Genomic DNA, 12,568 nt, shown 5'->3' on the forward strand with positions numbered 1-12,568 from the left:
ATTCATTCTTGTCTATACATGATAAGATTCTTTACAGGTAGAAAGCATTGCATGCATATTCCAAGCAGTCTATGTTCTTCAAAAAGGGAATTGTGGAAAAGCTGCATAATCCCCCCCCCCCCCTCCTCCTCTTCAAGACCAATCAGCATTGCTGTGGTATGAGTCACTCCCACACCTGCATGCCCTTTTTTGACAAAGAGGGAGGGGTTGTTTCTCAGACCGGACAGTGAAATGGTGGCTGCTTGTACATAAGCAGCAGCAACATCAGGAACTGAACAGCTGCAGACGCATTTAAAGGTAAGATTTGTAGCTTAGAACATTCTCCTGCATAAACGTTTATTTTTGATTCGTACTATTGAATAATTTCTTTATTTTACATAAACATGAGTCAATACTTCCCGTGAGCTTCCTTTCTGATAGCACTAATACATGTAAATAAAATGTTATATATACATTTTTTAAGTTTAACTTTAATATTTTAGTTCCTGGCATGAAAGTTTAATTTGATACTTATTTGGGAAAAAGTTCTAGTTGATTATTACCACTCTGGACATGGCAGATTCAGAACTGGACGGCAACATTTTATAGTCACAGAAATGCTTTATTCCAAATCAATCAGTTTGGGACCCTCTAGATATGTTATGTATGTTGCTAATCTAACAGCTTAATACTGAAAGATCTAATATGCAAAAAAATTATGACTTAGCATTTCATTGTATTGAGAAAGTTTCTCATAATAATGACTTAGTATGTCAGAATAATGAGAACCTTTTTTCGTAATAATGACTTAGTTTCTCATAATAATGACTTAGTATCTCATAATAACAAGAAACTTTACCGTAATAATGAGAAACATCTACGCATGCGCAAAGCAGCGGAGCAGAAGGGCGTGGCACGCTAGCGACATCAGCTGGTCAAATGCGATAACTCCGCAACCATGGCACATTCTGCAAAGGTGTAATATATATTAGGCTAAATAAATAACATTATTGATAAATTATCAGTAGCGTATATGAGACGGGATAGTCTTCATTTGTAACATTCATTTGTATGTTTGTGTATGAAGAAGCAGAAACACAAAGTGGTGAACAATGGATTTCAAACAGAGTAATGCACAGCAAATTGCCCAGTGTTCATTTAACTCCACAAGTGTACATTTTACACTTCTCTGGTGTATATATAGGTCCCACCAGCCTGGTTTTTAAGTAACACTTTCAAAAGTGTTGAATATATACCCCTCGACAGTGTACATTTTTTTTTACACCAAAAGTGTACAATATACTCGAGTGTACACTGTGTGTTACTCTCTGCAAGAGTGTATTATACACCAATTCAAAAGGTTATTTTTTACACTGACGGGGTAAGAACATTTCTAAAATTCACCATTGTTCACCATTTTGAATTATATACTGTACAGTCCAAAAGTTTGGAACCACTAAGATTTTTAATGTTTTTAAAAGAAGCTTCATCTGCTCACCAAGGCTAGATTTATTTAATTAAAAATACAGTAAAAAACAGTAATATTGTGAAATATTATTACAATTTAAAAAAACTGTGTACTATTTAAATATATTTGACAAAGTAATTTATTCCTGTGATGCAAAGCTGAATTTTCAGCATCATTATTCCAGGCTTCAGTGTCACATGGTCCTTCAGAAATCATTCTAATATTATGATTTGCTGCTAAATAACCATTTATTATTATTTTCAATGTTGAAAACAGTTTTTTTTTTTCTCAGGGTTCCTTGATGAATAGAAAGTTCAAAAGAACAGCATTTCTCTGAAATACAAAGCTTCTGTAGCATTATACACTACCGTTCAAAAGTTTGAGGTCAGTAAGAATTTTTATTTTTATTTTTTTGAAAAGAAATTAAAGAAATTAATACTTTTATTCAGCAAGGATGCATTAAATCAATCAAAAGTGGCAGTAAAGACATTTATAATGTTACAAAAGATTAGATTTAGAAGCACTGTTCTTTTGAACTTTCTATTCAACAAATAATCCTGAAAAAAATATTGTACACAAATATTTTGTACAATTGTACACATTAAATGTTTCTTGAGCAGCAGATCAGCATATTAGAATGATTTCTGAAGGATCATGTGACACTGAAGACTGGAGTAATGATGCTGAAAATTAAGCTTTGCCATCACAGGAATAAATTACTTTGTGAAATATATTCAAATAGAAAACAGTTCATTTAAATTGTAATAATATTTCACAATATTACTGTTTTTACTGTATTTTTAATTAAATAAATGTAGCCTTGGTGAGCAGACGAAACTTCTTTTAAAAACATTAAAAATCTTAGTGGTTCCAAACTTTTGGACTATACTGATATATATATAATATATATATATATAAAATGTAATTCAATATGTTCATATTTGGTGTGAATCACTTACAGTCCTTTCGTGCCAAGAAACCTTGGAAATAAGGAAAGAACAGATGAACAGTAAAATAGAGAACTCACATAGCCTTTTCTGGGATAAGGATCCTTGAGGGAAACAGAGCCACAATCCCAACTGCATATTTAACTCTGATCTCCTTAGGTGGAATACTCCTAAGTAAACAAAAATAAAGCTACATTGTTACATTTGGTAATTAAGTGTGCTTAACTGAGTAGTTTGAATGGTTATTCACACACTGTATTGTCAAAATATTTAAACAGAGGAAAGGGAACAACATACTTTACCTACCCATATTTATCAATCATGTCTCAAACTAATGCGTTCACAAGAATCCGTCTTGAGGAATCTGTGATTTTCCCAGTTGTTTTATATTCCTGGCATATCTTCTCCCCAGCAGGCTTTTTTTTCTAAAACATTCTTCACAAGCTTAAAAACAAACAAAAAGAAAAATTGTTAAATCATCTAAGAAAACAACATTGACATTTTAGTAGGATTGCGACGAGCCTGCAACCCCACAAGTTCATGGGCAAGTGACACGTATATAGCAAAAGCACATACCTCCTTAGCTTCTTGCAAATGGTCATCAGAACGAGCTCTTTTAGGTGGGAAGAACGGACCATCGCTGTCTGATGGCTGTGTGTCTGATGATGATGCAACTGAATGAAGTGACGGTGTATAGGTCTCATTTGAAGATGGATAGCTTGTGTGTGCAGGAGAGTCTTAAAATCAAGTAGAAAATTAGAACAAAAGCATATATACATACACATACATATATACATATACATAATTACCATCCAAAGAGTGTCAGGCTTTTGCTCAATTATGTCAGCAAAAACATCTTGAGAACTGATTTGAGAAAATACCATAACTGTGTTTCAAGCGCGGTGTTTCAAATGGCCAACAACATGATGTCCCGTATGTAAAATAAGCACCGAATCGGTATAGATCTTCACGCCAAAGTTTCTACACAAACTGAAATTATTTGAATAAAAAACAGCCTACGGCCATATATGAAATCGTCAGTTTTCACTAACAATTACAAAATGTACAAAATAAGATACAAAAATGCAGAATGTTTTAAACAGCTTTAACATTCAAATAGGCTGCTTCAGAGGTGTCCTCTATAATAACCTTTTGACAAGTATACTTTTACACACCCACCACATATATTCAAATAAACGAATGTTCTACATTATTTTTTGGGAGGAGAATTTGCAACGTTAGAAATATTTCACGTTTTTAAAATGGCGGTGACAAAAATACACAATATTGATGAAACTCCTTTCTAAAATAGATTGTCCATCATTTAATAGATTAAAACAAACATAATCAGAATTGTAAGTCTTACCTGTGGTTTTATCTTGTACTGAATAGAGAAAAGACCAGAACTGTGTGCTTGCGCCCCAACAAACATGCTTCTTTGGGGCCCGTGCAGGGCCATTGCGGGCAGCCCACTGTGGGCCCAGATACCGGCGTGAAATGCGGGGCACATGTGGGCCCCACACTATGGGGCCAGTGTGGGGCCCCAGTGGGACAGCCCAAAGTGTGGGCTGACTGTGGGCTGGCCCACACTATGCAGAGTGGGCCCCTATTGGGGCCAGAAGTGGGGCCATTGAGGGCAGCCCACTGTGGGCCCAGATACCGGCGAGAAATGCGGGGTACGTGTGGGTCCCGCATTATGGGACCCAGGTGGGGACCCAGTGGGACAGCCCGAAGTGTGGGCTGACTATGGGCTGGCCTATACTAAGCACTGTGGGCAAAGTGTGGGTATACTGTGGGTACACTGGGAAAAGAGTGGGCATACTGTGCACAGATGTGTAAGAACATACCTTTGGCTTTAACAAACAACAAGATTAGTTTGGTTCTACTTTGCATTTGCCACAACACACACAAAACAAATTCACTTGTTGAAAGAATAAATTAGAAGTCATATGTTTCAAATCATTTCATTTATTCACATTCATGTAAAAAATAAATAAATAAATAATTATTCAAAAGTTCAGTAATATTTTTAAAATGCTTTTGAAAGAAGTTCTTCTGTTCTGGATTCATTCAAATTGTTCTGGATTCATTTAGTGTAAATGGCGACTGATAGTGAAAAATAATATACAGCTATGGAAAAAATTAAGAGACCACTTAACATTGATTTCTGAACTTGGAGTGGTCTCTTAATTTTTTCCATAGCTGTATATAATGTACTGACGGTAACAAGGTTGCGCTGTTGAGACTCGCACAGCCTCTCAAGGAAAAATCGCAACAAATGTGCCCAGCTCACTCAAAGAAACTCAGTTTTAGGGTTAGTTCACCCCAAAATTAAAATTCTATCATTAATTAATCACCCTCATGTCGTCCCACACCCGTAAGACCTTTGTTTATCTTCGGAACACAAGTTAAGATATTTTTGATAAAATCCAATGGTTCATGAGGCCTGCACTAAGAGCAACTTAGACTTTCAAATGCCCAGAAAGGTAACTGTTACTAAAAACATATTTAAAACAGTTCATGTGACTACAATGGTTCAGCCTTAATGTTATGAAGTGACAAGAATACGTTTTGTGCACCAAAAAGACTAAATAACAAGCATGTATCATATGATCTCAAACTGCTGTAGTCATGTGATTTCAGTAAACAAGGCTTCATTGCATCATAAATGTTTCAAGATTTCAATGGTACAAGTGACTTTGGCAGTTTGATATGCGCTCTGTCTGAACGACTGATTCGAAACAAAAGATTCATAACGCTTTGAAGCTTCATGAAGCAGTGTTTAGTTCAGTGACGAGTGCTAGATATTGTTGTATAAAGTCGTTATATTGTTTTTTTGGCGCACAAGTATTCTCTTCGCTTCATAACATTAAGGTTGAACCATTGTAATCACATGAACTGTTTTAAACATTTTTAGTAACAGCTACCTTTCTGGGCATTTGAAGGTCTAAATTAACTTGCTCTCAATGCAGGCCTCACGAGTCATTGGATTTTATCAAAAATATCTTAATTTGTGTTCTGAAGATGAACGAAGGTCTTACGTGTGTGGAACGACATGAGGGAGAGTAAGTAATGACACATTTTCATTTTTGGGTGAACTAACATGACCAAGAGTGCTGAATACCATCACAATTGAAAATGTGACACTGATTTCATTTAATTGTTTGAATTAATGACTCAATAACTTACTCATTAAGACAGTTACCTGCCGTCACCTACTGGCAGTTTAGTTTCATGTTTAAAAGTATCATTCTTTCCTGTGATATTAAATCTTAATATTCGGCAGCCTGCATCCAGTTGTCAGTGTCACATGATCATTCAGAAATCATTCATTTGTGGATGGAGATGAGTGATCAATCCCCTCGGGTACCAGTAGATCTTTGCCTGATCTCCAGTTTTCTGGTTCTTCTGCTAGCTCCTTCCACTCCTTCCACCATCCCGGTCTCTTGCATTATGGAGCCATGATTTAACAGGAGTTTCCACTTCGGAAGCTGTGGCTGGGCCGCTTTTTGTGCGCTTTTTTATCTAAAGTGAGAAAAACACAACAATTGAAACATTAATTTAAAAACAAAAAACAAAACATGAGTTTTGTATACATTACGTTTGTGTTTTCCCAAGGGTTAGGACATTTCCAACCCAGGGAACAATCTTTTGAGAACATCTAAATGCTCTTTGACTGGAGAAACCCAAGAATAATTTGTTGTTGAGAGAGAAAGATACAGAGAGTGAACAAACTGAGGGCATGATGAACTGAGAGCATGAGAACAATTTACTAAAATTGTCAACACAATGTAAAGAAAAAAATTGTTTGCTACTCAACCTTGTGTCATTCCAAACCTGCTTGATTTCTTCTGTGAAAGATGATATTTTGAAAACTGACCATGTTTTTGTCAATACAATAAAAAGTCAATGGGATCCAATGCAGTTTACATTGTATGGACAAAACAGATGAAACATTCTTCAAAATATCTTCTTTTGCATTCCACAGAAAAAAGTAAGTAATACAAGTTTGGAACAACATGAAGAACTATACCTTTAATGTAAGAAATCTTTGATGACTTTAACTTTCAGCACGAATATGTAATTTTTATTAAAATAAATGCAAATACTGAGAATGTGTCTGACAGTCAAAAATGTACTTACACAGCAAAAGATGCAGTGACCTGTGTCTGAGCGGCTCTCCTTAGGTTTATTTAGCTGTGTTTAACAAAATCACAAAGGAGAAAAAGAGAGAAAGAAATATTGAATAAATCTATACAAATTAAAATGTACTGTATTCATTTTTCATCAGTGATTATTGACTAATCAGCATGTCAGGAGTTCTCAGCTCATGTGACTTTCTAGTCAGTAAACCAAAAGAGCTTGATTGGCTTGTTCAGGTGTGTTGGACCAGGGTTGGTGCTAAAGTCTGCAGGACAGTGGTCCTCGAGACCCAGAGCTGATATCCCCTGCGATATGTTCTGAACATGACAATTCAGAGATCCAGAATGACTGCTAGATCGATCACTTACGACAGTGGTCTCCAGTCCTGGTCATGGAGGACCAACGTCCGGCAGAGTGTAGCTCAAACCGTCCTGGTGTTCCTGGTCATCCTGAAAAACTGTAGTCAGAAATCAGTACTAGATGGCAAAGAATACTGAAAAGAGAGAGGACAAACAACATTTCAATGGTATGAAGCCAGTTTAAATCTTTTATTCATGAATATGTACAATGACATCTGAGAATGTGACACATGGCACCACTGTAATGTCAGATGCAGTGATACCCAAAAGATTAACAGATAACAAGCAAAATGTTTATGAAAGTACAGTTATTTGGTGCAATCAACAATACAAAAACTGAGAATGTGTCAGACAGTGAGTCGAATACTTACAGAGCAGAACCAATTATCTGATTACACACAATGAAAAGGACAAAAAGAAACAAGAATTAATATTTCAGTTAAATATTGCTCTGTATGGATAAACATGCTGATGAAATGTAGCCTATACATTCAAGAGAAAGGTGCCCTAGAATCAGAATTTGAATTTACCTCGGCATAGTTGAATAACAAGAGTTCAGTACATGGAAAAGACATACAGTGAGTCTCAAACTCCATTGTTTCCTCCTTCTTATATAAATCTCATTTGTTTAAAAGACTTCCGGAAAACACTCGGATCTCAACGTAACACCGACTGTTACGCAACAGTCGGGATCATTAATATGTATGACCCCAATATTTGCATAATGCCAGCCCATTCGACGCATTAAACAAGGAAAGGCAGTATTAACGTCTGGATCTGTGCACAGACAAGGTAAGCAAGCAAGAACAACAGTGAAAAATGGCAGATGGAGCAATAATAACTGACATGATCCATGATATCACTCATGGGGGCCCAAATGGGCAAAACTGCAAAGGGGCTAACCCACTGGGGGCCCGTGTAGGTTTTCTGTGGGCAAGCCCACTGTGGGTTTGCCCATAGAAAACCCACATGGGGCCCCAAAGGGTTCGCCCATGCCCCCACTGTCCCACAGAAAACCCACAATTACCCACAGTGGACCCATACTGGCATTTTTGCTTGATCAAGCACGGTTCTCCTTTCTTTCAAATGACCAACAGACGACTGAAATGTCCCGTATGTAAAATAAGCACCGAGCCAGTGTAGATCTTCGCGCCCAAAGTTCCTATAAAACGTAATTAAACCAATCAAAAAATAAAGCCATATGTATACAATAAATAACGCAGTTCTAATGTTTTGAAATTTCAGATTTCACTAAAAATATAGTTACAATATACAGCCTGCCAGGCTATTAATGTGACTCACTAAAGCTAGTTTACGTTCCGTTTCACGGAAACAGAACTTATTAAAATGAACTCTGCATATCAATTAAATATATGTAGTTGAAGTTGTATTAAAACAAAATGTTAAAAGTGACGATTCTAAATCTTACCTTTGTGTTTTGCTTTCAATCGCACGATTCCACCAAAAGAGCCGCCATTTTTTCCAAACAGGGCAAATTGTCAAATGCGGACTGCATTGTCTCAATTACTTTAAGTTCCCGTATGTACAATTAACACTGGACAGGCGTCTGGAAGCGCAACACCAAAATATCGCACCACTTGGGGGCACCATTTCACACAAGCTGGTGTTTATTCCAGTAAATGTACACTTTTATTTGAACACTGTAACATCATAAGACCTTACACTGAATGGGTTTAACTTTAGACCTTACACATTATGAGTTTCTCATAATAATGAGAAACTTTCACGTAATAATGGCATTCTTTAACAGAGATGGATATGTAGGTGTGCTGTTATCAGTATAAATTTACTCAAACAGAGAAGAAAATTCCACAAAGCATCTTTCTATTTTGACACTGCAAGTTCAGGTTCAAAATAGAGAAATGTGCATAGTTTCTTGTTTTTATGACATAAATCATTAATAAATCATTATCTTGAACAAAATAAGCAAGCTAACATTAAGTAGGCCTACAATGTATATCTTTTATTTTGAATAAATACAAATGTAGTTTATATATTTTAGTTTGTCCAGAGATTTTAAGCACCATTTTTGAAGAGTGCACATGTGTGCTCTGGTATTTAAAAACGAGCCTGTGAATCTGGAAATAAAGCTAAATAACTGAGAAAAATGAAAATTATAACTAAAAACACGATTTATAAGAAAAAAAATCTTGCATTAATACGGATTCATCTAAAGAGGCTATTACTCCACCACCTGTGTGACATAATTCACCAACAATGGCTGGCTATCAAGAGCAGCGCAAATTCACGTAGCAAATTCAATACAAACAAGCAGAGCTGATGATAATTTGGTACGTGTGATGTAACAGCAAAGGCGCAAAATGGCTCAAGACATGCTTTGAGTGTTAAATAATGCTGCAAAACCAGTAAATCGACTCGCTTCAACCCTTAGTAAACATTGCATTATTAATTTAAATACTCTCCTACCATAAATATTGCATCTAAAAAGGCAAACTCTTACAAGTGTAGGCTATATGCAATAAGGCCAGCTGCAAAAATAATTGTTCATGCCAAGTCTTTGGTAATCCTGACAGTATTTTATAGCAAGAGGGTTTGTGTTGTAAATCTGGCCCTTAGTATTTATATTTACAATTAAACCCAAAGGAAGCATGCCAGTTTCAAACTTCAATGTTGCAGAAGTATTGACATTTTTATACTGTACTGTTTTTATTAAAAACATGTTTCCCTTTCATTTCAGATTCAGACAAGATTGAAAGACTGAGAGCCAAAGTCCAAGATTCAGACCCATCAATGGCAGGAAAACAGCAGATCGAAGAGACTGTGGTCAAAGTACTGTTCTGTGTGGAGAACGTCTCCTCCTTCGCCTCTTCCATAAATCCTCTCTTTGGGATTGTGACTGCGGTGGTCGGGGTCATCGGGAAAGGCCTTGAGGATGAGGAGGACCATGAGATGCACAAGGACTTCAAGCAAATCCACGAAAAGCTGGAAGCCATCTCAGAGAAGAACAAGAAGGTGCTCCAACAGATCCGCATGAATGAGATCAAAGAGAATTATGGCAAATATGAGATGACCATCAACTATATGTACAAAAACTTCAACACCATGGTGGAAAAAGTAAAGCAGGACCCTAATAACTCAAAACACCACATGGAGAAGTTTGTGGAGCTCTACAGGAGCGAAGGAAGCGACAGGAGCTTAGATGTGCTTTATGATGGTGTGATGGGCACCTCTCTGTTTGGGAGGCCCATCCTACAAGTGTACCTGGAGAACAGTAATGGGGACAAAAAGGTGATGGAGGCCCACTGCTCTCACTTGGCCCACCTGTTTTACACCGGTCTTATGACGCTGATTGCCTTCAAAGCTATCACTGAAGATGACGAAGATCAATTGAAAGATAAATGGGGCAAGAGGTTTGATGAGATTCAAGCAGAGATGCAAAAAGTTCTGAACCAATAAAGTTGTGTCATAAGCAATCTTGAATCAGAAAGTTTCAATAAATCTTGTGGGGTATAAAATGGGTCATTCTTTCTCTGCTTCTCTACTAAAGTAGTGCAGCACTTTTAATACAGTATATCACAGCTAAAATATTTTTAAAGAATATTATGCATGTTTTGGTCGTTATTGTTTTTTACAGTATAATGTAAAAAACTATTTCCAATGATGTGAATCTTTGATGTGAGTTACACATTACGAGTCATTATATAATTTTTTGCTTATGTTGTGTGATTCTTTGCACAATAAATGGATATATTTTTCCACTCATATTATGGCAGTTTGTCTTTGTATTTGTCATGTTATATGACCAAATGTGATTTCTGCCAGTCATGATGCGATTCATGATGCGATCACTCAGGACTATGACTGTTTCAGAGGCACATTGCTGTGGTTGGTCAGTCTAATGTAAAAAAAAAAAAAAATAATAATAATACATTTTAAATAAGTCATTTATGTACTCAATGTTGCAAAAGTATAGCCACAAGACTTGAAAATATGCACAAAAAAAACCCTCTAATCCTATGTTGTGTAGTTTAGTGCAGTCAAATCGTTTAATTGCAATTAATCAAATCTAACATAAGGTTTGTAAATATATGTGTGTGTGTGTGTGTTAGAGGCAGGGGGAAAAAAGAAAAAAAAAAGATACAGCATAGTATCATGAAATTTTCCGCGGCGATACTGTATCAATACACGGACGCCAAGTATCAATCTTATATTATGTAAATTATTGCACAGGAGAATTGAACTTTTCGGCAAAATCAATTTCTTTTTCAGTCCACTAGATGGTGGTGTTGAGTTTTTTTTCTGGTGAGGTCACAGTCAGTGTTGCCAAGTCTGCGGTTTTCCCACGGAATTGGGCTAATTTTACACTGTTAGTCTGAGCATCCAACAAACTGCAACCAACTATGACGTAATCTGACCTGACTACGAACCGTTGCCATGACGATGAGACAAGTCCCCTGCAAAGACAGCTGTTTGATCTCACCCGCGCCTCACACACACACAACAAAGCAGCGGAAATGTGACATCGCAGCTTGTTCGTTATAAAAAATAAAATACAGTTTTTTTTAAAAAAAATGAAAACATACAAAAGGTACAATAGTCCATAGTGCAATCCTTGCCATTCAGCAAGAGCACGTTAAGAGAGGTAATGTTAACCACCATGAGCAACGCAGGTTTACCTTCAGTGACACTAAAACTCTGTAAACTTGATTTTTTTTCTCACAGTAATTTTCATTTTGGGTGAACTATGCAAACACATTTGGATTGAAGCAGCAAACATTCAGTGTAAGATAGGGTGACCAGATTTTTCATGGTGGAATACAGGACGAGTGCGCAATATGACCATGATATAAGAAATTTTATTTCACTATATATATATATATATATATATATATATATATATATATATATATATATATATATATATATATATATATATATATACACTGCCCTCCAAGAGTTTGAAAACACCCCTGGAAAAGTCTGGTTTTGGACGATATCAGCATGAATCCTTATAATTTTTTGGTGCAAATACATTACAGTAACTTGACATTATCCAGCAATAATAATTTTCATGTGTTCATTTCATTTCATTACATAATAATGGCAGTATATACATGTCAAAGTCAGACATGCCCCTTTGCCAGCTGTGATGCCTGTTTACTGGTTTAAACTTGGCCCAGGTTTGTAAAAGATTTTTGGGTCAGCACACCTTAATAGCTTCAACAATTGATTGCCAATTAAGTTTAGAATACAATTAAATAATTAGAACCCAGTTTAGGTCAGATAGCTGCTAATGCTGGATATTTTGATGACTCAAAAATTTAAGTTTTTTTCTATGTATAAACTGTTTATGTAATAAAATGTGTTTTTATAATTTGTATTGTCCCTTACCAGTGCAAAATTATCACAAATTAAAAAGGATTCATGCCAATATTGTCCAAAACCCCACTTTTCTAGGGCGTTTCCAAACTTTTGGAGGGCAGTGTAGATATAAATATTTGTTATATATTGTTATATAAAAAGAAATTTACAAACAAGTTACAAACAATACAACAAATACGACAGAGATTAAACTTGTTTTTTCACATTTGAATATACTGACAAATATTTAATTAGGCTACTGTCCCTTTAAGACCGAATCCATGGATGTAATATAGGCTACTGACACATTTCCTGTTTTTACCCACCTG

The 12,568-nt window shown here is 36.0% G+C and overlaps 1 protein-coding gene across 1 annotated transcript; it reads left to right on the forward strand.

The window, feature by feature from the left end:
- Positions 1–1,752: 1,752 nt before the first annotated feature.
- LOC137036999 (protein rapunzel-like) lies at positions 1,753–10,334 on the forward strand. The gene is made up of 2 exons (XM_067410792.1): positions 1,753–1,831; positions 9,616–10,334. Exon 2 carries the CDS (start codon positions 9,669–9,671, stop codon positions 10,332–10,334), a length of 666 nt encoding a protein of 221 aa, XP_067266893.1. The 5' UTR covers positions 1,753–1,831; positions 9,616–9,668.
- The last annotated feature ends 2,234 nt before the right edge of the window (positions 10,335–12,568 follow it).

Source organism: Chanodichthys erythropterus, chromosome 2 (assembly GCF_024489055.1).
Source record: "Chanodichthys erythropterus isolate Z2021 chromosome 2, ASM2448905v1, whole genome shotgun sequence".
Lineage (NCBI taxonomy): Eukaryota > Metazoa > Chordata > Actinopteri > Cypriniformes > Xenocyprididae > Chanodichthys > Chanodichthys erythropterus.